At 34.1% G+C, this 27,853-nt stretch overlaps 5 protein-coding genes across 8 annotated transcripts; all 5 read right to left on the bottom strand.

The window, feature by feature from the left end:
* Positions 1 to 393: 393 nt before the first annotated feature.
* LOC140960488 (protein GID8 homolog) lies at positions 394 to 6,773 on the bottom strand. Of its 3 annotated transcripts, XM_073418776.1 has the most exons (7): positions 6,753 to 6,773; positions 2,815 to 2,912; positions 2,288 to 2,447; positions 2,100 to 2,206; positions 1,532 to 1,663; positions 1,208 to 1,361; positions 394 to 748 (listed from the first exon to the last, which is right to left on the bottom strand). In XM_073418776.1, exons 2-7 carry the CDS (start codon positions 2,815 to 2,817, stop codon positions 618 to 620), a joined length of 687 nt encoding a protein of 228 aa, XP_073274877.1. In that variant the 5' UTR covers positions 2,818 to 2,912; positions 6,753 to 6,773; the 3' UTR covers positions 394 to 617. The 3 variants fall into 3 exon arrangements, with proteins under 3 accessions (XP_073274877.1, XP_073274875.1, XP_073274876.1); XM_073418774.1 differs by having other exon boundaries at positions 2,100 to 2,447; XM_073418775.1 differs by lacking the exons at positions 2,815 to 2,912; positions 6,753 to 6,773 and having other exon boundaries at positions 2,100 to 2,423.
* On the bottom strand, positions 6,651 to 7,867 carry LOC140960487 (caffeoylshikimate esterase). Its single transcript, XM_073418773.1, has one exon. The coding sequence runs from the start codon at positions 7,741 to 7,743 to the stop codon at positions 6,811 to 6,813; it is 933 nt and encodes a 310-aa protein (XP_073274874.1). The 5' UTR covers positions 7,744 to 7,867; the 3' UTR covers positions 6,651 to 6,810.
* A 1,733-nt stretch (positions 7,868 to 9,600) lies between these two features.
* Positions 9,601 to 10,900, bottom strand: LOC140959921 (uncharacterized). Its single transcript, XM_073417975.1, has one exon. It carries the CDS (start codon positions 10,721 to 10,723, stop codon positions 9,911 to 9,913), a length of 813 nt encoding a protein of 270 aa, XP_073274076.1. The 5' UTR covers positions 10,724 to 10,900; the 3' UTR covers positions 9,601 to 9,910.
* A 4,711-nt stretch (positions 10,901 to 15,611) lies between these two features.
* On the bottom strand, positions 15,612 to 17,472 carry LOC140960189 (uncharacterized protein At4g19900-like). The gene has a single exon (XM_073418343.1). It carries the CDS (start codon positions 17,273 to 17,275, stop codon positions 15,941 to 15,943), a length of 1,335 nt encoding a protein of 444 aa, XP_073274444.1. The 5' UTR covers positions 17,276 to 17,472; the 3' UTR covers positions 15,612 to 15,940.
* Positions 17,473 to 19,008: 1,536 nt separating this feature from the next.
* LOC140958713 (wings apart-like protein 2) lies at positions 19,009 to 26,524 on the bottom strand. 2 transcript variants are annotated; one of them, XM_073416275.1, is made up of 14 exons: positions 26,472 to 26,524; positions 26,297 to 26,387; positions 25,265 to 26,213; positions 24,764 to 24,863; positions 24,285 to 24,624; positions 23,409 to 23,521; positions 23,028 to 23,150; positions 22,816 to 22,909; positions 21,989 to 22,623; positions 21,475 to 21,749; positions 20,837 to 20,984; positions 20,269 to 20,366; positions 20,078 to 20,159; positions 19,009 to 19,351 (listed from the first exon to the last, which is right to left on the bottom strand). In XM_073416275.1, exons 3-14 carry the CDS (start codon positions 26,209 to 26,211, stop codon positions 19,268 to 19,270), a joined length of 3,039 nt encoding a protein of 1,012 aa, XP_073272376.1. In that variant the 5' UTR covers positions 26,212 to 26,213; positions 26,297 to 26,387; positions 26,472 to 26,524; the 3' UTR covers positions 19,009 to 19,267. The 2 variants fall into 2 exon arrangements, with proteins under 2 accessions (XP_073272376.1, XP_073272375.1); XM_073416274.1 differs by having other exon boundaries at positions 26,297 to 26,508.
* Positions 26,525 to 27,853: the final 1,329 nt, after the last annotated feature.

Below are 27,853 nucleotides of genomic sequence, written 5' to 3'. Positions count from 1 at the left end.
AAATTAATTTTTTATTTTTAAGATCTTAATTTAATATTTGGTGTTTGAAATAAAAAATATTAGAGTTTATTTAACATATTATTTTTGTTTTACTATAATTGATATTTTAAATATATGAATATATTTGTTTATTTTTTAAAATTTGATAAATATATATTTTTTTATTTATTTATATATATCTTTTAGACTATAAAATTTAAAAGATATTATTCATTATATCATATTAATATTAATATTTATACAGTCGGACTATTTGTTTAAGTTAAACCGGCTTGATCCGGTTATGAAGAATTGATCCCTCATCCCAACAACTGTTTTCAGATTCCACCAAAAATTAGTCTCCTCGTTTTGAAGAATATCTCATACCAAAAAAAAATATATACTAACTGCTTTGTTTTGGTTTCTCGTCTGTTCTTCAAGAATCAACATATTACAAACCTTTTCCACTTCTGCTATCACAAATTTTCAAGACAAGCAAAGTACTTATTTTGTGCAGAGTAACAAATCATTAACAGAGTACATGCAACCTTATTCCAAGGGAAAAGTCTTGCTCTTTCAACGAGAAAGCTTCAGATATAGTAACCCGAAATCATGGCGACGGGCGTTTTTCGTGGCACTCAGATGGCAGCAGGATCTTCAAGTTTACAGGTAGAAAAATCTTTAATTTTAGGATATGTAACTTCCTTCTCAAGTTCTCTCACTTTGTCCACCCATGCCAGCATTTTCAATAAGCCTAATAGTTTTGTCTCTGTTCACGTCACGAGTGAGGAAAAGATAATGCGTTGTATACTTCAGTAATGCAATAAAATTTTATTACAAAATTTAATTTCCAAAGCTAGAAATGGTGCTGTCAATGCTGAAAGAACTGATAAATTAAGGAATACACTAGCAGAAGCTGGGACAAGAATGTGATCCATGAACAATGCAAATATGATCATATAAAACTGGGAAAATGTCAACTAAAAAATTATCATAGAAAACACTGCATTGTTTCCTTCAATTCAAGACTCGATCCATGGATGTGATGAAACAAACAACCAAATGGAATGTATCATTCTGCATCAAATATCCAATAGAAAAGCTTTGATTTTCTGAGATATCATCCATCTCAAAAGAACCATTTGAACTTGTGACCGGAAAGTTGATTTCTTCATTAAATCACATTCACCCAAAACTTCAACAATTTTGTCAGACAGCAGGTACTAACCTTTTTCATTGGTTTGGCTGATAAGAATGGCTTCATTCACATCATTTGCAGTCTTATTGCGCTGCGACATTTTTAGCAGGTGACTAACAGAACTGTTAGCGACATTGTGTAAAATAAGCAGCGAAAAAGTCCTCTCGAACTCCTCTAGAAAGCGCTGTTAATATTACAGATAGTTCTTATGAAAGTCAAAATCACGAAATAATATATATTCCAAAAAGGAGAATTCTTTCAATACAGCATAAAATTTGGGCAAATAAGATTGTGAAGGCATGAATAACATAACATATTTAGTAGAAAACACTGAAACTATTATAAGAAGATTACATTTTCCTCTGCTAGTGGACCAAGTTTCTCTTGAGCAAACATCAGGGCCTCCTCTGTTTTCCCATCCCGAATCAGTTCTATGAACAATTGTTGCATGAGACTGAAAAGAGCTTTCGGATTTTCTTTCAAAATCTGCGTCGTAAGTTAGAGAAACAATAACAATCACAGATAAATTAGAACACCAGACATGAAATATGGGGAGTGCTACCAGTATAGTAAATTATTTTATGCTCAAAATATATGATGGTACCAAACATGTCAAATACCTAAATCATCACATACTTGATACAACAGTCAAAATTTCAAGGAAATAGTCTAAAAATCAACAACATTTCACTTTGCTCAGGAAATAAGGGAAATTTCGTTTACGCCATTTCGCTATTATGTACCAGCAGATATGCACACCAGTCACTAAAGAATTCATTTCATGGGCACATGATCTTGGAAAAGAGGGCTTTATGAAATCTGAACTCTGCTCACCAATTAATGACAGAACACATGAAAATCAACCAAATCCATTTTGTTCCTTGTTACAACAACTGAGGGAATGAAAGAAGGATTGTCACACCTCCGGGTTCAAATCATGAACTCTTTTAATAGCATCCACCACGTGCCCGTTTTGCACCGCCTTCTTAACCACCATGCGATCAGTGACAGTCGTGAGATCTATATCTGCTGTATTTGGATAAGGAAAATCAAAGATATCCATCAAAACATGAAGATTGATGAGAGAAAAAAGTACATGAAAAAAGATACGATTAGTCCCAGATTCAAGTCGGAATTTGTCAACTGCGTCTGCAAAACCCTCGGTCACCAGAAAGTTCATCACCAATTTATTCATATCCTCCTTTCTAACAGTAACTGCCTTGAGTTTTCTCTTCCATTCATCCATACCGATAACTTTCTTTGATTCTGCCTGTAAGTATGAATATTTCAAAGTAAATACTCTAACATCAGCAAATCATTTGATCAGCCAATGTGAACCAACACTAAATAAAATCCACTATTTTTTACATGATTCAAGATATACACAATCCCTTTGGCCCCGTAAAAAATTCCAGTCACCAAAAGAGAACAATAAAACAAGAAATCCGTCAGAAAAAGAAACTGCAAGAAAAGCAAGAGTATACAATCTTTATTCATTCACGTATCAAATCACCCTGAAAGGAATTAACAATGACACAATGAAACGACAAATCATGACTGATTTTTATATATTAATCTTCAACTTCACTTAAAAAACACTTCATATCCACCATTTTCGAATTCAGAGAGTGGATTACCATTGGATTCCAACGAGTAGGCGCCTTCTCAGTTTTATGTAAAGAATTATCTCGCTCTCTTCGTGATTTCAACTCTGCAACAATCAAGATTCTCCCTTCTGCGACATTTGGTTGGTTTAGTTCAATTTAATATAATAATGTGGGTGGTTAGTTTATTGAAAGCGTGAAGCATAACCAAATATTTTGGCGGTTCATAGCAGCAAATTATTTAATTCAATTTTTTTTTAATTACAACACACGCTGGGGAGGGGATCGAACGTGGAAAGGGAGTCAGCTAATCTGAAGGATGAGACCATTGGGTTAATATTTATGCCCATATGTTTTCCCTATTTCCCAAAAGCAGAGTTAATATTTTCTTGATATATTAATAACTTTAAAATATATTATCAATGATTTTCTTAATTCATGTGAAAAACAACATATTTATATATTTGGGACGGAGAAAGGAGTACATTTTAAATGCATGAGAGATTGTACATTGGATGAAGATCATGGAAAACATAATTTATCTAAGAAAGGATAGAATTGTACCACGTTTTACAAGTTTGGTAAATGTTTAGATTCTTACTAGGAAAGAAAAACATTTAACATCGATAAATATGTTAGGTATGTTGGGTTGGATTTCTCCAATCTCTTTCATTTGATCTGCAATTATGGAAAAAAGCATAAAATTATGTTAGTAAATTTGAAATTGAGATAAGAGATAACTTTTTGTCCTTAAGACGAATTTATCTCACACATGATGTTCACTGGATATGACAATCGTCTCCAAAGATATAACGATTTCTATCTTGTGATGGTAACATTACAAATAACAAGTTTCATAACCAGAAATGAAACAAATTCTCTTTTAATATACAAGAAAAAATATGCAAACAATATGAGTGCAAAAGATGTTCAGAATGATCTGGTCAAAAGTCTTTTTAATTGATCATTGATCATGTATTTATATATACCAATATGCAGGAATATGTTGTTACAGCAATGAGGTGTCCTTTCATCAAAAATCATATTAAAACCATCAAGGGACATAAGTTGGATATAATGTATCATGAAAAACATCCAACAATCTCGCACATAAATGAAATCAATGTATTAATGCATGTGATATCAAAAGAGAGTTTACATGAAAAATCATTACATCATGAGATGTAGCTTTTGACTTTGAACTTTCCTTAGTAGAACATTATCAAATTTACTAAGTCATGAAGTGAATTTGTCACGTCTTGAACTTCTTGTGGTCTGTGTAAAAACCAGACTACAGTACGTACACGACAATTTCCCTATCATTTCAGTTTTGATTTTCTGGTTGTGTCCGTTTTGGCCATAAAATATATATTGGCTTTATAAGTATTTCGTTGTGGTGGTTCATCCTACCACTTACATAGGTGGTATCTTTTTTAGAGTATCCTACCATATTTCGTATTTTACAAGCAAATGAACCATTAAAATTACAATCTTATCATCACTACATTTGTAGGAAACAACACTCTTCATCCTAGGAATGATAAAAAAAAAAAAAAAAAAGTAATTCTCAAATGCTAGCATAAGTTCTCATAATTTAATTGTCTCATTTAACTAAGATATTGAGATCTCCAATCAAGAAGGTTGGGTTGTCAGTATAAAAACTTTATTTTGTAGATTTTAAGTTCATTCCTCTTGACAATTTATACACTCGATCTCCATTCAAAGCTTTTTACAATGGATTTGTTAAGTTATCATATGATTTTACTCAATCAAAAATGATAACACGACTGGAGATCAAGTTTACTGTGGTATTATGTCTTCAACGTACACGTCGAAACCTACTATAATTCATCCAATTTTGTGTCATATTTAAACTTTGTATTTCTACCTTAAATAAAGCACCCCTACACTTCTAATTATTTATAGGACTTTGTAACTTTTTGAAGTCACAGAAACTTTGAAATGTTTAGAATGCTATTAATATGAATTTTAAGCGTTAAAAACTTCCAAATTTTAAGAATTTATTTCTTGCAAACATGGATTTAAGCACAATGACTTAAAGAATTCAAAACAACTCTCTAATATAATTCGAAAGTTTGAATTGTAAGTACACAACTTATAATCCAAACTCAAGAGTTTATATTGTGTAAATTTGGATCCATACATTGATGTATAATCAAATGGTGCAACATATATTCCTCCATTACTTACAATAATGTTTAATTATTTTATATGTTTATATGAAATATCATTCTTATGTCCATCATAAACCACAAAAAATTCATTTTTCATTTCACAAAATATACATCTCATATCTTGCACAATCATAATCGAATATGATGAAATATTCTTCTCATATTTAAGGAGCCATTGAACTTTCCAAAAAATTAAATTGAGACTATTTATGCTTCAACGCATATCCATTTGATGCTGAAAATTTTAGACATATGATTTATTATCTTTTTCAATTCATGATCCAAATTTATGATTTCGGGTTTCATTATGATTTTTTATTTCTTTAGTTTCAAGAATTTTCTCAAATCAATACACAAATGATTGAATTATTGAACCAAGAAACTACTTGAATGGACTTCCTTATATTAATGTATTTGACATAATCCTTGTAATTCATAATTTACGATCCTTGTATTTTACACAGAGAATCAACATTTTCATAGTTCTTCAATAAAATTAATTCGAAAGTACATCAAATTTTATCATTATAACATAAAAAACAATTAAAATTTCAAATCCTAATATCCGAAATTCAGAGATTCACAATTCGTCGTATTAACGCGAGGCAGTATAAATTGAATTCGTTCATATTCACGGTCAATACGTCTTCAAATTGCAAACCAAAAAGAAGAACAATACTTCTCTTACAATTGTTGGTAGGGATTTCTCCAATCTCCTTCATTTGATTTGTAACATGAAGATGACAACTCTCATAAAATTATGTTAACGAATTTGAAATCGAGTCGAGAGAGAATTTTTTGTCTTTAAGATGAATTTGTCATCGCACACGGTTCTCATGAGATAAAACAATCGTCTCTCAATACACAACTATTTCAAACTTATGATAGTAACACTAAAAATCACAAGTTTCATAACCAGAAATAAACTCAACTCTCTTTTAATATATAAGGGAAAATATGAGACGATATTAGTGCAAAAGATGTTGAAAAAAATATGATCAAAGTCTTTTTAATTGATTATTGTTCATGTATTTATGGATTTCTTTGTAGGAACATGTTCCGACAACGGGGTGTCCCTTCATACAAATTCAAATGAAAACAATTGAAGGACATCATTTAATTCAATGAAACATGAAAAACTTGCACATGCAGTCAACCAGTGCTCCCCCACGCACGGCACTGGAGAAATCCAAGCGCCTCTAGGAGAGGGGAGCCTAGACGCCTCATCTGCGCAACAGGAGACACTTAGGCGTCTCTGAGAGAGATAAGCATGCTCATAGAACAATCGAATGAATTTTTTCTTTCGTTTTCTTTAACTTAATTTATATTCATTAAACCTTAAAACATCACAACAAAGTATAAAAAAAAAAACAATTAACCTTATAACATAATTATTTCTTGGACAGCCACTATAGAGAGAGACTTAGGTGAGGCGGAAATCATGTAACGGTTGTTCTGTTCATGTCTTTTTCCAGTGGACCACAAGTCGAACACAACGATAATTTTGAACCATCTTATGTTTATAGCACAGTCCCTTGCTTCACAGAGCTGCAAATCTTGTTCCATTCGTGGTTTAGTTATCTATCACCAATGATAAATTTTACACATGGCATATACATACATGTGTTGTATGTGTATATTTGTATGATATTACACATATAAAAACTTAGGAAAGAAAGAAAGAAAGAAACACATTGTCATTAATACAAAGGATATTTAAATAAAAAAAATATAGCACCGAGATTAATTTTTTGGTGCAAGAAATTCAGTACCAACGCGAGACTGATCAAATTACCCACAAAAAAAGTTTTTTCCGAATTCACAAAACATCGACTCAGCATCTATCATTCAGCCACTTCAAGATATCCCCACGAACAATCGCAACATTTTCATCGGTTTCCCCGAACAACAAAGAATGCATCATCCCCTCGTAAATCTTAATCGTTTTATCCTGACTTTTAGCCAATTCATACAATTCTCTGCTCACCTCTGGATCAGTAACCACATCTGCACTTCCATGAATCACAATAAACGGAATGTCCACATAACTCAATCTGCTATTGATTAAATCCGTGACCCTTATGAGTTCGATTACCGTACCCAATCTCGGTCTCCCCTGATACCTCGTGGGATTCTTCATCCCGATGATTTTCTTTTCCGGGACTTTGACAGATTTGTCCAACAAATCAGCAGTGGGGACAATGGGTAAAGTAGGCGCAAATCTCGCAACGGCGGTCAAGATTTGCGGAATCGGCCATATGGGCTTCACTTTATCAGAGATTTTACACATCGGAGCGAGCAAGATCGCGCCTTTGAAGAAACGGGGTTTCTTGAAATGGATCAGTAGACAGATTGCCCCGCCCATCGATTCCCCATACAAGAATACCGGGAGGTTCTGAAAACTCGGGTTCTGGGTTATTACCGATTCGAAGAATGAGAGGCAATCATCCACAACAAGGTCAACATTTGGGACATACGCCTTGAGGCCTTGCGAGTGGCCATGGCCTTCGATATCGAGGGCGAAAGAGGAGAATCCATTCTGGGCTAAGAAGATTGGGGTGGCCTGAAAAGTCCAGCTGATGGAGTTTCCGTAGCCGTGAATCATGCAGATGATGCCACGTGTACGGGTGGACGGTGGGGGCTGCCAAGATTTGGTGAAGAGGGTGAGGCCTCTGGGTGAGGTGTAGTAGGATTTGGTCGATATGATGCCCTGTTGGGTGTAATATTCTTCTTCTGGTGTGTCTCCCCAGTAATAGGAATGCTCCATCTTTTGAGGTTATGTTTTCTTGGGATTTCGGGATTGCGTTTGGTTGGGAGCAGCGGGGTTACGTTTCGGATTTTGATTGTGGGAGTTTCTTAGGCGACACCGGCTTGAAGTTGAACCACTTGTTCACTATGCCGCAAGCACAAAAATAATAGCTTTTGATATCAATTTAAATAACTGAAATTAAATTGTTATGCCCTTTATCTTGCTTTATTCATTCTTATTTCATGATATTTTATATAGTATTAACAGAGAATCATAATTTTCGAAAATGATCGATAACATGATGTTTGATATATTGGACAATTATATGATCTACATCGTTAACCATTAAATTCTAATTGACTATACTAGTGAGCAAGACCAAATATATTTTATTCAACACTATGAAAAAAGTCAGCGAGTGTGAAAAAATGAGGTTCAACATGCTCACGGAGTCACGCTCGGAGTCACGCTAAGGACTCCTCAAGAACAAAACTGTTGATTTCTAGGAACTAGAGATTGATTTGTGTTGTAAGTTGGGATAAGTAATCCAAATTCGGAGCTTGACTAGAGAAATTGCAACAATTTCGAAAACAAGTCTCGGTGGAGGCTTATGTAGATGTCCTGATGTTTAGGCGTCTCATGTTGATACATTTAGAACATATGTTAGAGATGGTTAATCACGGGTATGCATATAATTTCTCGATCAATAATGAAACATAGATAGATTGGGTGAGTTAGGTAAGCAATCTACCGGGTATAGAGATGTAATGATGATGTCTAGGTGAACCCTGATCGGGCGAGATAAACTATGGACATGTGACCTGAACACTGGTCAGGGAAGATGACCCTTGGTCGGGTGACTTAAACCCTGGTATGAGAAGATGAATCCTAGTCGGGCGAGATGAACCCTGGTCAGGGTGACCTGAACCCTGGTCAAAGATGATGAACCATGATCTGGTGACTTGAATACTGGTCGGGAAAGATGTACCTTGGTTGAAACTAAATATCTTGTAATAGTGTTTTGTAATATGAGAGCACAATTCTACCAAGGTTAGAAAACTTAACCACTCATGTCATTAGATAAAATTCGAGTAACATATGTTTCTCTCCCTTGACAAAATGATTCACACGTAATCGATTGTTATCATCATAGAAAAGACAAAAAAATACAAAAAAACAGAAAATCCACTCAATTGACCTAGGAGATAAAGAGAAATTATCAACACTTATTCTCAGAAGCCGAAAACAATCTAAAAATTCAGAGATACCAGAAAGACAATATATTAAGACCAAAAAGAAAAACTATGAAAGGCAATAATATTGATATTCTAGAACTAATTTACTTTGTAATTAAATTTCTATCATTATTGTTGTGCCTATTGTTAGTATTATCGATAATATACTTTGATCTTACTTACTACTCTTACGTACAACAACACATGTTTTTGCCTAGTACATAAAAAAAGAAATTAAATTAATAAATAAATCCTAAGCCTTAAATATCTCATATTCTTACAAACTTGCAATTGCTCTATGACAGACAGCACGACGCACGAACGAATCAGGACAGGAACTGTTCCACATATATCCATACAAAACTTAGATAATATCCACAAGAATTTTCCATCACATATCGAGTCACCCCACCCAGCTTACATTGGTCCCATACTCCCATTTCCCTTTTTCATCGCCAACTTCATAAATCTCCACATAAATTTTCATGTTTTTTTTAGATATATATATTTCAAGTTCTTACAAAGGTCGTGATTGATAGGCCGTCTGACATCCAAATCTCAAATTTATAACGAGATTTCGGGTCTTTCTAGATACATGAGATGATTAGTTAATAGATATTCTTTACTTGAAAACATCGAATAAAACTACAAAAAAATCTTGAACTGTTAAAATCCACAAGCAGCGAGTAACTTGAACTCCATACTATGAAACACTTGCCCCTCTTTTTACGACACAGACTAAGTTACCGACACAGACATGACTAAACCGAAGCTGGTACAAAAATGATAGCTTCAAACTTTAAACTAACTCACACTACCCATCATAGATACCAGCTTCAACCATACAAATACAACAATATAATATTAATATGTACATTATTACATATATATTTATATCAGTCTACTTGGCAATCAGGAATCTTGTTTAGAATTTGATCTCTGCGCGATCATTATCCCATTATATATTTGAATTGATCAGGTGAAACTAACTCGTCAATTTCGTTCCAATTCCAGTCATTTGCCAAGTGCATGTTATGATCACTGCAGCTTTCCACCGTCTGCCACTGCTGCACACTGCTCATGGCGGGGTTAATGGTTGGTTCTGCTGCAGAATCAAGATTCCATTTGTAGTCTTGGCACACATTTAAACTAGAATTCAGATCAAATATGCCTAAACTCGAGAATGGACACTGATCTGTATTCTCGATTTGAGATGCTGACACATTTATGGTATTGTTTGTGTCATTTTCATCCACCATGGAAGTCTTCTGAATATCTCGTAACATGGGAGAGGAAGAACGGGAATGGTTGTGATAAAGAGTACCGGAGCACGTGATTTTCTGATCAAGATTAGCAGTACTGTCGAATGGAAAATTTGGGCAATCTTGGTGTTGTGGAAAGGCGGCGGCGGCGGAGGCAGAAGTGGTGGAGGAGGAGACGGGGGTGGCGGAGGTTGACTTCTTGGACCGTTTGCTTTTCCGGCCACCGCCAACCGGAACATTTCGAAGAGTACCACCTTTAGTCCAATGCCTCTTACAAGCTTTGCAAAAATAGCGTGGCTGAGTCTTGTTGTAGTTGTTATAGTAACAAAACTTTGTGTTTGTTGAACCACACCTGGGACACTTCAAGAACTCCAGCTGCTGTTGCCGCCGCATTGATGGCGGTTTTTCCGGCTCCGCCACCGCTTCTGGCTGCAGCAAAATCTGGCTCCAGTACTCTACTCCTCCATTAACAGAAACGTCCTGTTTACTGCTCCAACCCATGTATTTTTGCAAATTCTGCTCAAAGAAACCAGAATCAGCAAATTCAAGTTGGAAACTTTTTTAAAAAATGTGATTTTGAAGGAGATTATAAGGGACTAATGTGTTGAGAAGAAAGAAACTCTTGGAGGGTGAAGGGAAGTGGAAGTGCTTCTGTGAGATCCTTATATTACTTGTTTTTCTTNTCACACGTACGTGGTCACATATATATAATTAATAATATACATTTTTTACTAATTAACTTGGTGAAACCTTAAGAAATTATTACAGAAATACCCTCGAATCATCTTCCGCTTTTACATAATTTCCTGTAATATTCTCTGTTACGTCAATAATTGATTGTCATGTGTATCGAATTTCAATTGATTTTCTAATTACGACATAATTTACGCCAGTAAAAAAATCCACACGTGACACATGTTATAAGAAGTGTTGTAAAAGATTTTATTCCCAAAAAATAAATATTTCATCACTTATCCATAATGATTTATAAGCTACCATATCTTTGATCAGCTCATCCGAACTTTGAATTTTCTAATATTTTATTTTGATCCAAATTGTTGTGCTAATAATATTTTAATTAATCAAAATTTTATAAAATAAAAAGTTGTTACACTTAGTTATATATAAATTTATATAACACGTGCATCGTGTGGCTCATACACTAGTATGTATATATACAAAAAAAAATATTTTTTTTATCCAATAACATATTCAATTTCGAGTTTGGTAAATTAAGTATTCAAAGTTTGGTTTTTGTACACAAAATTTTAATTGTCGACTATTTTGGTCAAATTGATGATGTACCATCAGAAAATGCTGACGTAACATTGAAAATTATTGAATTGGTATATGTCATGTCAATAATAATTTGATCAAAATAATCAAAAATAAAAATTTAATATAACAAAATCAAACTTTTAAAAATTTAATTGACCAAAAAATCATTTTTCCACACACATATATAGATATAAATTTAAATTATCTATGTTTGAAAGAGTGCGTGAGTGACCAGGCATGTAACAATTGCCGTATGTGTGGTGCAAACTTAGTGTCTACTATGCACAGTCTTGACATTTTGGTTCCCCCAATCCGTCACTCTTTAACCCCACACTCGCACATCTACATCATACAGTTGTCACCACGTGGTTACACTCATTTTGCGTATCATTCATGACATCACATGTACTGATTTTAGAGTAGATCTCTTGTGAGACGATCTCACAAATTTTTATCTGTGAGACGGATCAAATCTACCGATATTTACAATAAAAAGTAATATTTTTAGCATAAAAAGTAATATTTTTTTATGGATGACTCAAATAAGAGATTCGTCTCACAAAATACTATCTGGGAGACCGTCACACAAATTTTTGTCCTATTTTAAGGTGGGCTTCCGTGCAAATTCAATCACTTTACACATTTATTATCCTATCAACTTTAGTATTTGGGAAATTAGTAACTATGTAATTAGATTTTACATAATCTATGTCCTACCAGACCTAATTCTATGACATTTTAATGAAATTTAACATCATGTATTGATGATTTAGGATTAAAATTTTATCACATCATAGAGATAGAAATACTGCAAGCGTAAAATATAAAAATCCCATGAATTCTATATGTAACTGAATAATGAGGAGATTTTTAATCTCATAAATTTGATTTTCTTGTCGATCTCTTATGTGTATGATGTGTGTTATCCTTATCCCGACCAAAATCAAACTTAATTATATGATATATACTGATGCAAAACTAACAAATAAGTGTGAACAACACACGAACAACCAAATGAGATGTATAAATACAGAGAGACATATTCACTATTTCAAATATTTTGTAAGGTAAAGTGTATGCTTTACTGAGGTGAAACATGCTCCGTTCAATTTAAACGATTGGATTATATAATATTTAAATTCTCATGTATAATTTATGCTATATGGCGTGTGTTTCAGTCAATTTAGCATAACAGTCTAGCAATTTGTTTTTGTTTTTGAAAGGAACCGTCCAGCAGTACTTAGTACTAGTACTAAATAGTCAACTATTTTAACTGAACTGCTACTTGTCTAATAATTTATTAATTATTAATATATTTTTTTAAAAAAAAATATGAACATCCCATTTGGTTATAGCATTATCTGTGGGGAAAAAGATAGCAGACTTTTTTTCCTTTCGTCGACTAAAATATGGATCGAAGCTTAAAGCAAATGGAAAGAGTTTGGGGAAATGTATTGCAGAGCCATGTGAGTTCTCATCAAGTCGCATAGGTCCACCTCGATATCCAAGCTAGACAAAGTTCTTCGTGACCCCTTGGAGCTAATTTATGTTTAATTTTAACGTGCTTAGTCATGCAAAAGAATGGCCGGGCACTGAAAGTCGAGGCAGAAAAGATGGAGTTTCTCAAGAATTCAAATCTTTGAAAATATGAAGCAAAGTCATGAATGTTAAATTTCCTGAAGTTGTGTTTGGATTTAAACATTTCACTCCAGGAGCTGATTTTCTGGGTCTGCTTGCTTCTGCTGTTCCGCAGATGAAAAATCATCATTCGTCTAAACTCGAGAAATATAGAATATAGAAAAGAAAAGACCCACCCAACAAATAGTGCAAATTAAAGGTGGATATTATTGTATTTATTATTGGAGAAAATTTTAAAAAATAATCTTGGTCAAACTAAATTTTTGAAAACCATCATTCTCCAAATGTATTCGACTGTGAGAAGGTTAATTTTCAAAATAAAAGTTTTACAATATAAACATTTAAAGATGTGTATCTAATGATCCATAATTCTAGTCTTTCTCCCGAGTTGTAGAATTAATATGACAACAATCAATTTATGATCAGTAAATTGAAATCAATAAAACCTAGAAAACACAATTAAACTAATAGGAATTCAATCATATGAACAACATAATCAAAATTATCATGTCAACGAAATACATCAGCCTGTAGAATTGAACAGTTAGTTCATAACAAAATCTAAACTAAAACACATCATGTTTGAAGGTTTAAACATCTCAATACAAGAATTTAAAGAGCAAAAGAACTAGATAACGAATCAGAAATGGCGTCTTTGTCCCTAGATTTGTCGTTTTTCATCTTTGAGATCAATCCTTGCGTTCCAAATCCTTCTTTCTTGTATGCTCCTTGTCTCTCACGTGATTTTTTTCCCAAAAACCGTCCCATGCGGCTATTTCTATCTTTTATACTTCGTCCAAGCCTGTAAAATAAAGCCCACAGAATTTTTCCGCGCAGACATTAGCGACACGACGCTAGTCAAGTGGCACCTCGGCTCCCGTAAATCGTACTCAGCTCCCAATCTTAGCGCCGTGCTACATGTATCGGCAACCATGGCACTGGTTTGCTTAGTTGTAGCGCTGCAGCTCTTCTTTTTATCCCGTGAAGCCTTAACGTTGCGGCGCTAATCCATCAACATTTCAGCATCAAAAACACCTCTAATCATTATCATTCATCCAATAATTGTTTACATCTTGCACGACACAAAAACAAAAAATACCAAATATAATTTTGTCTGAAACTAACATAATTCAAATTGATATTCTTTTCTTGCAAGGGTCACAAGATTTCAAATCTCCATAATGTTGTCAATATTTCTTTGCGGCGTTGCTAGGGTCACAAGATTCCAAATCTCCATTCTGCTAAGCTACTGCCTCTACAACACCTTTTGCTACTTCCGCGAGCATCTTCTCCGCTTTCCACTTCTCCCTCGGGTTTGAGAGATTGAACAGTGAGCGAGGGGGAAGGAAATTGGAAGTTCTTCGTTTAGAAGAAATTGTTGGGTAATTACACCGAAACAATGGCAACCATGATGATAATATAGTACCGAAAATTGAGGAATAAAATAATCAACAAGAACACAAAGATTTATGTGGTTCATCCAATATAGGCTACGTCCACGGAGCTACTGCAAATCTTTGTTATAGGGAGAAAATATTACTAGTGTAAACAGCACTCAATCTCTCACAATCTCAACCCTGAGTATAAACGAGAAAATATATTTTCTATAGCTCACACAAGAATAACACTCAATTTTTTTTTCTTCTCACTTGAGTTGCTCTCTTGAACTTGTGATGCTTAGAAAGCTAGGATTGGATGTCTAGCAAATGAGCTCTATATACAGCAAACTCTTCAAATGTGAAAGCAAAATGTAAATTCAAACTTTGCTAGCCACCATTTGGGTGGTAGTGCGGACGTTCGCATTGAACGGCAATGTGAACACAGGCACAATTTTCTTGCTTACAATCTTGGTCAAAAAGCACATGTCCAAATCTTAACAGAAACTGGGCTGATTGATTATTTGGACTTGATTATATAATCTTAACTTTGGGTTAGAGAAAAAAAAAATTTTCAAGTATCTTGATTTGGGCTTAAATGAGAAGCCCGTGACGGATTGAATCGGGCAACCTCCTCTTTCCTCGCATCAAGTCATCATCAATGGTCAAAAGTTTGATTTACTAAACATTTTCTCGAGTGCAGATTACCTTGTTTGCGGACTATTACATTAACATGATGGTTTACCCCAACGCACTATGTAGCATAGACACAAATCTTTAAGTGTACTTGAACATGTTCCAAATTAATGATCTATAAACTTACTGTTTCTCGTGGTATCGTAATTGGACCACTGCTTATGAAGGCGAAATTCTCGTGTATCAACCAATTAAAGGTAAAAATATAGATTTTTCATTTGCATGACCAAACGTCCAACACATGCTCATCAAATTTAATATCAAGTTTCACTTCTCAAGTATTCAAAATTTTATTACTTGAAACCCAATTTGATTGAATTTAATAACAAATTTTACCTTATTTACATGAATGTACATGAAAATGAGGTGAACAAAGGTAAGGGAAAGAAAACTATGACACATGATTTTATTTCAGAACATAGAAATTAAAGCATCATCGTAATTATGACTTTGCAACTTGTACTGAAAGTGGTTTCTTGTCTAAATCCAGACAATAAAATAAACCAAAAAGAAGAATCACAACTACAAGCACGAACATGTGAAACAAAATTGCAACCTTTCCCTCAGATTCTCTACTTCCATGAACATAGACTGTATTGGTCCAAAACTACACATGAAAATCCTGTTACTGTCAAATGATGCAAGAAACTTGAATTGTTTAGAAAATTTTGTATGTTTTTCAAGTAAAGGAGCAACTGTAGACCTTCGGTTGAGTCCACCATGTTTTGCCTCAGAGTACCGCCAACGAAGATGAGTTGCACAACACACAAGAACTCGACATTATGCGTTGTATGATACTTCCGTCTTCAACCTTAAATCCTTTACTCTGCTTATTCCAAAGATGAACTGCAAAGCTTTGGCCATAAATTTGCCTCAGTTTTCCAAGCAACCATCTTGAGTGACTCGCATTTCTAGGCCCATAAAATAGGCTACCAATCCTACTCCAATCCACCGGATAAAACGCCATGGGCGGCAAAATTGTGACGTTGTATCCAAGCCTCCCACTCAGTCTTGAAACGACCCGCGAAACTAAATAAGGTCCATTGTGACCCCATTTGTTCCCATTGAATGTGAGTGCGAATTCTTCGATGAATTTGTAGACAATAGGATGGCCTTTATCAAATATCATCACGGCATTGTTTAGTCTGCTCCATTGGCCTGTTTCAAGATCCACAGTCTGTGCTCCAATTGCATTTTTTAACTCCCTAAAATTCTTCAAAACTATGATATCCGTGTCCAAATAAATCCCGCCAAATCTGTACAATAATCCCAGTCTTAGTAAATTTGAGAGGTTTTGGCCTAGAGAAACTCCTCCGGTTCTAACATTTCCCCGGATTAACTTGTTGAACCAAGACTCTGCAGCAGTGTTCTTGAACAAAAAGTTGAAATCTGGAGAAATTGCTGTTACTTTTAACCCTCTGTCTAAAAAGGGCTTCAACAAGAGCATCCCATTTCTTGAATCCATGGAATTGGACACGACGATTAAGCAACCACTCGGATGTGCTTTGAACACACTCTGAATAGCTAGCAATTCTCTATCTCCAAATGACTTGATTGAAGAGATCCAAGTCATGAAAAACTGAAACTCACAGTAGGAATTATTGTTAAAGAACTGCATCACTCTATCTTCAAACTGCATTCCTTTAACTTGGGAACTTAAAACTTTCAGCACACTCCTGTGTCTTTTTCTTCTTCTTGGATGATACAAAGCGGCCTTTTTTCTCGTAAGAATCACAAGATTTGGATCTTTACGCATAAATGGCGAATGGGTTCTCAATCTTCCATCTGAAATATTTTCTTTCAAGGAGTACAGCACAGAAGATGACAGTTTTGTTGAAGATGACAGAAAGAAGAATTTTCTAGAACTTCCAGTGGCATTTCCCCGCAAAAAACTCCCCGGCTCCGATGGATGATTAAGCATGCAAGGGACATGGGTGAAGAATATAACGCCACTATTATAAGCTAAAAGACTAAGCAAGAGCAGATATATCAAAGCATAGAAAGATATCTTAGTTCTCTGCCAATGAAAAAGGAGCCGAGCCAAGAAAACATCGATCTTTTCCATGTATACAAAAAGTGGAAGAGTAAACTATTTTTCTGTGGTTCGGTGTTCTAGAATTCTTCTCGAATATAGAATTATAAATTATTCAGAAACGAAGCTGTCGAAATTTGTTCTCATCTTTTTTTTTGTTTGCTTGGGGAGTGTATCTGTGTGAATGAGTGTTGTTGGCCAGTGGGGAAAGAATGAAAGTAATTTGAAGCCAAGCTTGATCTTAAATTCGACCTATAAGTTCGATTTACGGAGCAAATATCAATTCAAAATGTGAAAAAAAAAAAAAAAAAGAATAAAATCCTTTTAGTTTAACCATTTAGAATCTCTATGGAATTTTGATTAGCAGAATTATTATGCAAATTGGATAATTTTTTTGGTAAAATTATATAATAATTACATGGATCCGTAATTTAATTTTAATCAGTTTGTTAGAACATCCCAATGAGAGTTCATAGGAATGATTGGCTGGTCTAAACTCGGTATCATATTAAACTTGTCTCGACGGGAGGGTCTAGACTCGATCAAGCGGATCTTGAGTTTCGATTGACCCGTCAGGTCGCTATGTATGTAAATAAATATATAAGTATACATGAACATATGTATATTATTAAGAATTTATTTATAATTTTATTGAATAATGTATACTTCACTATTTAATTTAGCTCATAATATTTTATCACTTATTTTATAAAGATGTATTTAAAATAAAAATATATAATTATAATTTTTGTTTTGAAATAAGTTGAATATAATTTAATAGTTTTAAATTTAAGATAATATTTTTTTCCTAAATATTAATAATACAAAATAAATTTTTATAATTTATTAATTTTTAAATATTTTTTATTAGATAATAACTAAAAATTTAAAAATTATTTAATTTTAAGCAATTTCAAATCGAATTTTAATCGTCGGATTTTGGGTCCGAGATATCAGACCCACCCGAAGAGCTCTGATTGGGATGAGTTGTCAACCTGGGAAGCTTATTAAAATATTAAAAAATATATTGTATATAATTATTTCTCAAAAATGTATAAAAGAAATATATTATATATATCATTTCCGAGCCAACTTATGTGTGCCATCAATGAAAGATTAATTCATTAATTATGAAAATTTTAATTTTCTTATTTGTATTTTTTTATTTTAAAAACTAATATTATAATTTTTTATTTTTTGTAATTAAGATTATTTAAAAAAATTATTTTATAATTTTTAAAAATTGTTTGTAATGAATATTTCAAATAAGAATACTTTTTTTTTAAGAAATTTAAATCGGATGTAAGCTCTATAAAAAAAAATTTGTTTAGGATTTTTTGAATTGTGGATAGATGAACGAATTAATTTTTTTTTTTACGTGACATAGTAAGAACCATAAAAAAATGTAGAAAAAAATATACAAATTCGTGCAAATAATCATGATGAACTTAATCGATTGAGTGAAGAATTCAAAGAATGATCCAATGGTCGGTACCTTCTCAATTTTCTAGACCAACCATGCACCACGACCTTGAATTGTGGCTTCGAATAGTTGAATAAGTACGCATCCATATGAGTACTTTTTCTCACTTCATTTGTTCTCTAGGAATCTGGTGCAAGATTTTTAAATTTTTTATTTTCAAAATCCTTGTAGAAATGAAAACTAACAAAAATAAAAAAAAAAATCGATGACACTTGTTTAAAAATGCATATATAATTCAGCATTCTTAACTATCACAAAGATATGCAGAACTATTACAAACAGCTTCAGACAGAAATGGTTAACTTTTCGCCAATTGTTCGTATACAATCATATCAGTCTCCATCATCATGTAAAATAGCTAACTGCTGGAATCAAGAAAATATATAAAATGACCACATGAGAGACGAAAAAATATACAGAACAGAACCAACAAAGAACTATGATACTCCCTGTGGTAAGATTTGCGACCTGCTGTTACAGCGGAACTGAGGGAGGGAATACTACGGTGACACCGTTCATAAACTTGGCAAATTTGAGAGCTCTCAATGAATTCTACACGATTCAATAACTTCCAGCACGGCAGTGTGTGTTTCCGGTGAAATCATGTTCAACGTTAGATGAAATTCCTGGCAAAGTCAAAAGATTCATATTCAAATTGTTATCCTTAAATTCAAAACATAATTCACTTCAGTATCTTCGGTAATTGTAACAGGTAGAACAACCTATGTTGCCCAGCCGCGGACACCATATTGCAAACAATTTAAGACACAACACGGAAAGAACAGCGGCTATACACAAACACACATGAAGATAATACATACAAACATGTAAAGTTGAAATTGAAAATAAGAAAATTTACATCAAGATTCGAGATAGTCAGTCAAACATGTTGCATTACACAATTTTATCATATCATAAATTGAGAACATAATCCAACAAATGAATACATTTGTAATTTATCAAGTACATATTTTCCAAGTTTTGAAATTGAAGTCATCATTCAAAACATATAAAGATTAAGAAATTTCTGGAAATAGATTTGTTAACTTTTGTCCTTAATTTTAAAAAATATTCAATTGTGTCCAACACGAGTCCGATTCTCCACATATCCATGTATTTGCTGTGTCCCCACCGCGTCCAATTTTTTTTCCTCTTAATTTTTGGACACACCTCGCGTCCAACACGTCACCTCAGTGTCCACTGTCTTGGTATATATACCCAACAGAGCATCAATCAAAATTTTCGAATGCTCGTGCATCACAGGCCATAAATGAGTATACTTGTGGAGAAAATATATATATTGGTGCATGCATAATGCTTTACCAAAGGCGAGCTACATAAGAAATGCCTACCACAAATCTCTCCAACACTGGAACAAGTATTGACAGGTTCTGCTTGGGGAGACATTTAGAAATGGAGTTCCGCGTGCCCTTACTGGAAGTCAAGATTAAATCAATCAATGAGAAACATGTCCGTTACACATTCACACACACTGATATACACCTATATTAACGTGACATAAGGGATGTGACTTCATTCTAACCTTTCTTTTGAAAGGAATGCAAGAAGAAGAGCAGCATAAGCTTCTACAATCATCTTTTCAGCTTCCTTTTCCCCCTGTAATATGGAATCTTCATCCTCCTGCATCAAACAAACTTATTCATTATTCAGTTTCTAAAATCATTAGTGTATATTAAACCAACTCTATTGGCATCTCCCTAAAGTCAGACTGATGAGAGTAGTTATAAGGTTAAATAAGTTGTTGCAAGGATGATCCAAAGAATATGGTGTATGTGTAATTAGGGTAAAAAGTCAGGGAGTTGTTGACATAATTTGACCAAATATTTAATCAACCTCCACAAGTACTCAGATTCATGAACTTAGTACAAGCATATTTCCTCTTGAGAAAGACACCACACATAAGCTCGCGGATAAGTTATATGTTAAGTTCAGTAAGTACTAATAAAGTTGTGAGATTTCAACTTTCAGCTTCCTTGAAATCTATTTCCTCGGAGTAAACAACAATATAGCAAACAGTTCCACAATGCAAATTTATGATCCATAATATCCCATTAGACATTAAGATAGCAGGGAAAAAATGGTTTCCGCACCAAGGACAAACATTTTCCCTCTCCAGCAGCCTCACCATCCCCTTGGTTAGCCAAAAAAATTGAGCATAAGAGCGAGATCACATCCCTTCTATCCTTTCCATCGCCTTCCAGGTGGGGTAATGAAACACTAGCCGCTGCAAGCCGAGCTCTGAATCAAATAGAGTAGTTTAATTATTTCCAAAGTGTAAAAATATACACAAACAATATCCACGTGGAAGAGCCAAAAAAGTACTGCCACTTGATAAAGGTCAACGATGAAAACTGACCGGTGACAAAACTACTTTCAGATTTTGTTTCATAAATCTGTTTGCTAGATATGACGAAAAAAACTTCAATGGAGAAATTTTGAATTACACTCTCTCATCATCTATAAAAATTAAAGATAGGAATCTCGACACTATTGGTTACCAATCTACCCTTTTGAACAATAATTAAACAGAATAATATTTGCCCAGTTTCCATGTATATCTGACAGTTCTTGCCCTCCTAAAATACAACCGTGGACACTTGCAAAAAATAAAAACACCAACGTTTCAAGAAACTTTTCAGCATACACTGAGGGATCACTTAATTATGTGCTGTTTGTGGGCGCATAATCTGAAAAATCTGTTCTAGTAACAAAAAAGGAAATAATTTACCTATTGCAGCTATCCTTCTCTACCAAATTCACAAGCAAACCTAAAATAGCCACAAGAAAGTCCAATTCTTGATCAGATAAACTGGGGTTACTCTGGAGATCAATCTTTGGACTTGATCTAGATGACAAACTACTCTCCCTCAGATCACTGTGTGGCGAAGATAAGGTGAACGATGAGAAATGATCAGCAATCAGCGAAGATAATATTTCCAATCCCCCAGAGTTTGCAATTTGTCGACAACCCTCAGGGTTATCATTGGTCAAGTTCATTAGAACCTGGAAAAGTCAATAATATCATTTAACCTCAATAGTTTCCCCAAAGATGCAAACATAGAGAGAAAAAAATCGCAGAAGGCTCATATAATGATCATCAACAACAACAGAACAAATTATAGATGTTCCTGTCGTTTCATGAAAATTTGTCATTGTAAGCTATTTATGGAAGTGATCTTTACAAGAGATGAGGTCAAGAGATTTCACAAACGTCAGATATTGAAACTTTGCAGGTAAATTACCTTGACAGCAGTGAGAAGACAATCTGCTAGAAGGATGGACTGCTCTTCATAAACCTCTGAAGAACAAGAGGCCTCCTGATTATGACGATTTTCTGTGTTGCTAGACTCTTGTTGGCTCGACACTAGTAGAGAGCAACTCCCATCTTTAAATGGTCTCATGGTTGGCCTACTTTCTTGTGAGTGAGGTTTAATTAACCTTCCGGATAGCAAATCCCACTTTGAGGGTTCAAAGTCGTCATCATCAAATGCAAAAGGATCTTGGCTGTCATCCATAGCTCCAATGTTGGTACCCATGAGTTGGGTCTTTCCACCTCCAAATTCCATTTCTGAATCAAAACATCTTACGCTAGGAACAGTGTTTGAATTCCCAAATGATCCACTACATGACCCTGTGTTTGAAGATTCTACTCTCATCTTGAGTAATAGAGGATCAGATGAAACTTGAGTAGGTTCCAGGTAAGACTTAAAAGATTCTGGCTGACCAGAAATCCGGAATTGATCGGGTTGTGATGCATTGAAACTTTTCTGAGAAACAGTCCATTCCATGCTACAACCAGATTGACTGCTTCCGTTAGAAGTATCGGACAACTTTTTATCATAAGAACTGCCAGGGAAACTTCTGGATAAGGAAATGCCTGGGTAACAATGCACCATTGCTGGATATCAGAAACAAAATCAAGTCTTGAGCTTTGACAAAAACAAGAACAGACCAAGGTAGTCAACAAACTAAAGCAGGTGAAAACAGAAAACTACAAGGGAGATAAGATAGATATCACAGGTCAGCAGATAAGATAGATATCACAGGTAAGCAATATACAAAAAAATACCTGAGAGAATCTTAATAAAACTCATAATGAGCTTTGTGAAAGAATTTGGAGCCTGTTGACCATCATATTTTCCTTTCATCCCAAGCAAGTGGTACTAGATGTACAGATACATACCAAGATGGAAATTGCTGATTAGTAATTTAACCTAACAAGGTAATAAACAGCTCCAGTAAAATATAGAGGCATGCGGAGTGTGACACAAAATGTAGAACCTGATTGTCTTTGCTAAGAAATGTAGCATTTTCCATGATTTTTAGACATTTCAAAAGCAACACTAGACTTTCTCTACCCATAGTATCTTTTGAATCTGGTACATAAATCTGCTCCAACCATTCCTGCATTTAATGAGCATTAAGTAACATATCCCAAAAATATCTGACTACAAATATATCAAATGGCTAATAAGAATCCAAAATATATATAAAGACTAGCCAGAAATAGCAATTGCCATTTCATGGGACAATAGGTGATAAATAATTTTCATGCTATCAAGGAGACATCTTTTCAACTGTCAAGACTGAGTAGCATCTATCAGCCAACATGTGTTGTCCACCATATAGCAAAACCAAGAAAAACAGCATACAGGCTCATACCTCCATAACAAAATGACATTTCCTTGCCTCTTCAAACACAGCATCAAGTCCTCCATATTCTCTCAATTTTTCCTTGAAGTTGCCACCAGTTTTTCGTACTGCACCAGAGCTGTCTAACAAATTTGAAAAAGCACAGAGAAATTGTATGAGACTAGCATACAAGAACCAAATTTTTTTTCAGGGTAGAAATAACACTAATGAGATCTATAAATTTTCTCAATAATCAAGAGAGTTCAAGAGAGTGCATCAATTGTATAACAAGCAATTAAGAAGAAAAATTACAAAGAAAACAGGAGCGATTTGAGAAAATATTATGCAACCAAAATTAAAAAGCAATATACGAGATAATGTGCTACTAAAGATACAAGAAAACCAAGAGAGACTGTTGCAATATGCAATATGCACTATTCTCGCTAATTAAGGTTTTTCATGGTGAAATCAAAAGCCATTGTTTGCCATAAGGTAAGTAAATCAGAGAACGTGAGGTTGGGATGAAAAACTAGCCGAGAACACCAGAAAAAATGTTATCAGAGGTCAAGAAAAATAAAAGACGAAGAATCCAAGTATATGTGGGCTTAAGATGTAGATGTATGTAAGGAACAAATAAATTATTTTCCAAATACATGATTACAGGGTGTCTGAGTGATTGTTCAAAATGAGAGATGTACACTCCTTAGGATGTGAATATAATAAAACAGGCAATTAAAACTCTAACGACGTTTTTTGTGACATAATCAACCTAATCTAATTAAAACTGAAAGTTGAAACTATTTACACGGACATTGGTCCTCCTATCTAACAAAATAAAACCTTGAAAGTAGATAAATAAAAAGCTGGCATCACTTTCATAAAATTGCAGCAGTAAGTGATTTAAACCTTCAATAGATATAGCAGATAAGCAGGCTTTCTCCATTGTAAGTAAACTAATCCATTTGGGATTCAACTCAGGCTTTTCTTTTACATTATCAGAATCATCTCTTGACTTTATTTCCTTGCAATTGATAAGCATCTCATGAACTTTGAGTGATATTGCAGCAACACTGGAATCCGTTCCCTTGGCTGAATTTTGTAAGAAGCCAGTATTCTTGCACATGCCTAGAAGCTTGCTACCAATGCTTGGCGCATTTTCTTTGCCAGCATTAGATGAAAGTGGTTTCAAAAATTTTAATAGAAAGCGGATGCAATTTGGTGAATCCAGTAGATTATCATCTTGACCCTGACATAGCACGAATTTGAAATTTGAAAACAAGTTATAAATTAGAGGTTACATGGAAAGTAACGTTTACATGGTAACTAATTAAAATACGACAAATAAAGTAAATTCAGGCAATGATATAAAAATCGATATTACTCACATCGCTTGTTAGAATGTAAAATAAAGCAGCAGCAGCAAGGTTGCTGGTAGGGTCATCAAAGCTGAGTCCCAACACAGCATCTGTGATTGTTTTGGCCATTCTAACAAATTGAACAAATTATCAGAACTCTCACTTCACACACACACTATAAATGTAGCAAAAAGATTCAAATGCATCATTTGACATAGCATATGATATCGCTTCCTATTGCAATGAAGACAAAATTCGTGTTTTGGTTCTACATTCTTTCAGTTACTTGAACTTTTTCCAATATCATAAAGGCCCACAGGTTTAGACTTACATCATGAATACTGCAGTTAGAAAAACTGAAAAACCTGGAACTGAAATACAAACAATCCATAAATTTTCCTTTTCTACACGATCTTTTCCTTTGACACACACATACCATATCAACACAAATGAGAAAAAAAAGTATAAATATATAGCAATTGAATATGCATGACATTATAATGATAGCTTTTCTAAAACGAAGGAAAATACCCATGAACCCTTAAAAGCCTCCGTTGTTGTGTTGTTCCAGAAACGGATAACAATGACAGAAGACTTGCCCTCCTAACTGTCACCTGCTGTCCCTTTTTCAATCCATCCAATGCAAAATTCACCTCATCCATGTGTTCCATCATCTCCCCAAACTCCTGAGTCTCCATCAATGTACTGGTAAGACATACATCGCCTGATACCACCTCCTTGATTTTCATCTTGTTCTTATTCTTTTTCTTCTGTAAGCACACATTTTCCTTCTTCCTCTTCTTGTTGGGTTTCCCAGAAACCTCGTCAAATTTCCTGGGATCACCAACACCTTTGCACTTTCTTGGCAGTGAAATCCCCAATTCACTCAATTCCTGAGAGGAATTTAACCCATATGAATCACAATCAATGTTCTTGAACTTCTCTGATTCCCAAAACTCACCGTCTGAAAACTCAAAAACCTTATTCTCCCCGCCCTTTCTCTGGGTTTTCTCCAGCGATGAATCAACACCATATGGACCCGAATTGACTTTCTTGACCTTCTTGGGTTTCCGGAAACCCCCATCGGGAAATTCCAAAATCCCATCTTGTCCCCCATACACAGAGCTCGGAATCGCAAATTCTCTCGAATCCTGAGACGAACTTGAACCGTATGTCTCCCAATCAACATCAAACAACTTCACTTTCTTCGGTTTCCACAACCCCCCATCAAAATCTCCAGTATCCACGTCCTTTACTGAGGGCAAAATCGTCAATTTCCTCGTATCCTGGGACGAATTGAAACCGTAGGGATCTGACCAGTTACAGCGAGCGGAGTCCTGGGACGACAAGGTGAAATTGTAAACATCTTGGGAGAATTCTTGGGAAGGAGAATCGGCAACGACGTCTGATAGGCTATTGTCCCCTGAATAGCTTCTTGTCAAGTCTCTACCCCGGCGACCGTACTTTCTAACGATCATACCTATACTTATTGAAACAAATAGTAACAATTCAACGACTGCAGATAGAATCAACAAGAGAACATGTGGTTTTATTGAGTAAAACCTGAGAGAAAATTAGGGATTCTTCCCTCGTTCAGATTTGGGCTTCGCCTTGGTTTTGCATCAAACTCTGGTCTCAAGATTTGAAATTACAACTGGGGTTGGTGATAATTTCGAATCAGGAGAAAGATTTGAACAAGGAAAGCATTGAATTTGTTTTTAAAAGATTTAACGATCACTGGAAAACCCAGTTGAGATCCTGGCCGTGCCTGTAATCTTACTCGAATATGATTGGTTCTTGTCCGTTGATTCATCCACCCATCCGACGAATACACACTGTTATTTTATTTATTTACTAGTTACTCTGCACACACGATGTATGTGTGTACAATCTTTTTTATCATTATCGATGGACTAAAGTGAAATTTGACAAATTATAAAGGGACTAAATTGATATTTGAATTGTTGAAAATAAAAAAATAAAAATAAAAATGTGTGTTGAATTTTTTTTAGAAAAACAAAAAACAAAAGTGTAATATTAGTATTATATAAGGGTAATGTTGGAAGCAAAAGTTGGTATCCTTCCTAGGTGGTTAGTATCATGTCCTCAACTTTAATAAAATACTAGTTACTATGCACACGCGATGCGTGTGTGTACAATCTTTTTTATTATTATCGATGGACTAAAGTGAAATTTGGCAAATTATAGAGTGACTAAATTGATATTTGAATTGTTGAAATAAAAAATAAATAAAAATAAAAGTGTGTGTTGAAATTAAAATAAAAAACAAAAGTGTAATATTAATATCATATAATGGTAAAATTGGAAAAAAAAATGGTGCCCTCCCTAGGTAGTTATTATCATGTCCTCACACTTAATATAATAACAGTATAGATATTTATTTTCTTGCTCTCCCCTTTTTTTATTTGATGAATAGATCTTTTGTGAGACGGTCTCACAAATCTTTATCAGTGAGACGGGTCAACCCTAATGATATTCACAATAAAAAGTAATACGCTTAGCATAAAAAGTAATATCTTTTTATGAATGATCCAAATAAGATATCTGTCTCACAAAATACGATCCGTGATACCGTCTCATATAAATTTTTGCCTTTTTATTTTAATGTCCGATTTTCTTTTGGCCTCAACAAATATGCTTCCATCTATCCACAAAGCACAAATACTTCCTAAATTATTGTCTTAACCAGTTTAATTAATGGATAATGTGACAGAGTTATCTAAAATATTTCTTGTAATATTCTCTTATATTAATCATTATTTTTCCTAACGTACATCAAATTTTAACTATTTTACTGATTGTATCATCATTATTATAAATTTTTCACATCAATAAAAACTATGAATATGAGAATGTTATAAGAAATATTATACACGATTTTCCCAATTGAGATTTAATCAAACTAATGAAAAAATACATAACTGGAATTACTTTAAATTAACTATGTTGATCCAAATTTATATCACAATTTTTTATCATATTACAATGAATCAATATATTTGTACCTATCACATATAATTCATTAATGCGATCAAATCACCGATTATAACCAATTAGACACATGTCTCATATCGATATCAAATTAAATTAATAAATAAT

Source organism: Primulina huaijiensis, chromosome 15, assembly GCF_012295235.1.
Source record: "Primulina huaijiensis isolate GDHJ02 chromosome 15, ASM1229523v2, whole genome shotgun sequence".
Lineage (NCBI taxonomy): Eukaryota > Viridiplantae > Streptophyta > Magnoliopsida > Lamiales > Gesneriaceae > Primulina > Primulina huaijiensis.
The sequence above is the reverse complement of the archived record's forward strand: the minus strand, read 5'-3'. Positions and strand labels throughout refer to the sequence as shown.

What these genes read in the sequence shown, in the direction of transcription:
- LOC140960488 (XM_073418774.1), bottom strand. An exon ending in TTCATGATTTGAACCCGGAG is followed by an intron (nt 1,664 to 2,099) that starts GTGTGACAATCC and finishes CTTACGACGCAG; the next exon opens with ATTTTGAAAGAAAATCCGAA. An exon ending in CAGCCAAACCAATGAAAAAG is followed by an intron (nt 749 to 1,207) that starts GTTAGTACCTGC and finishes TGACGTGAACAG; the next exon opens with AGACAAAACTATTAGGCTTA.
- LOC140960487 (XM_073418773.1), bottom strand. Translation starts at nt 7,743, where the DNA reads ATGGAGCATTCCTATTACTGGGGAGACACACCAGAAGAAGAATATTAC.
- LOC140959921 (XM_073417975.1), bottom strand. Translation starts at nt 10,723, where the DNA reads ATGGGTTGGAGCAGTAAACAGGACGTTTCTGTTAATGGAGGAGTAGAG.
- LOC140960189 (XM_073418343.1), bottom strand. Translation starts at nt 17,275, where the DNA reads ATGGAAAAGATCGATGTTTTCTTGGCTCGGCTCCTTTTTCATTGGCAG.
- LOC140958713 (XM_073416275.1), bottom strand. Translation starts at nt 26,211, where the DNA reads ATGATCGTTAGAAAGTACGGTCGCCGGGGTAGAGACTTGACAAGAAGC. An exon ending in TTTACATTCTAACAAGCGAT is followed by an intron (nt 24,625 to 24,763) that starts GTGAGTAATATC and finishes GTGCTATGTCAG; the next exon opens with GGTCAAGATGATAATCTACT. An exon ending in AATGTCATTTTGTTATGGAG is followed by an intron (nt 23,151 to 23,408) that starts GTATGAGCCTGT and finishes CATTAAATGCAG; the next exon opens with GAATGGTTGGAGCAGATTTA.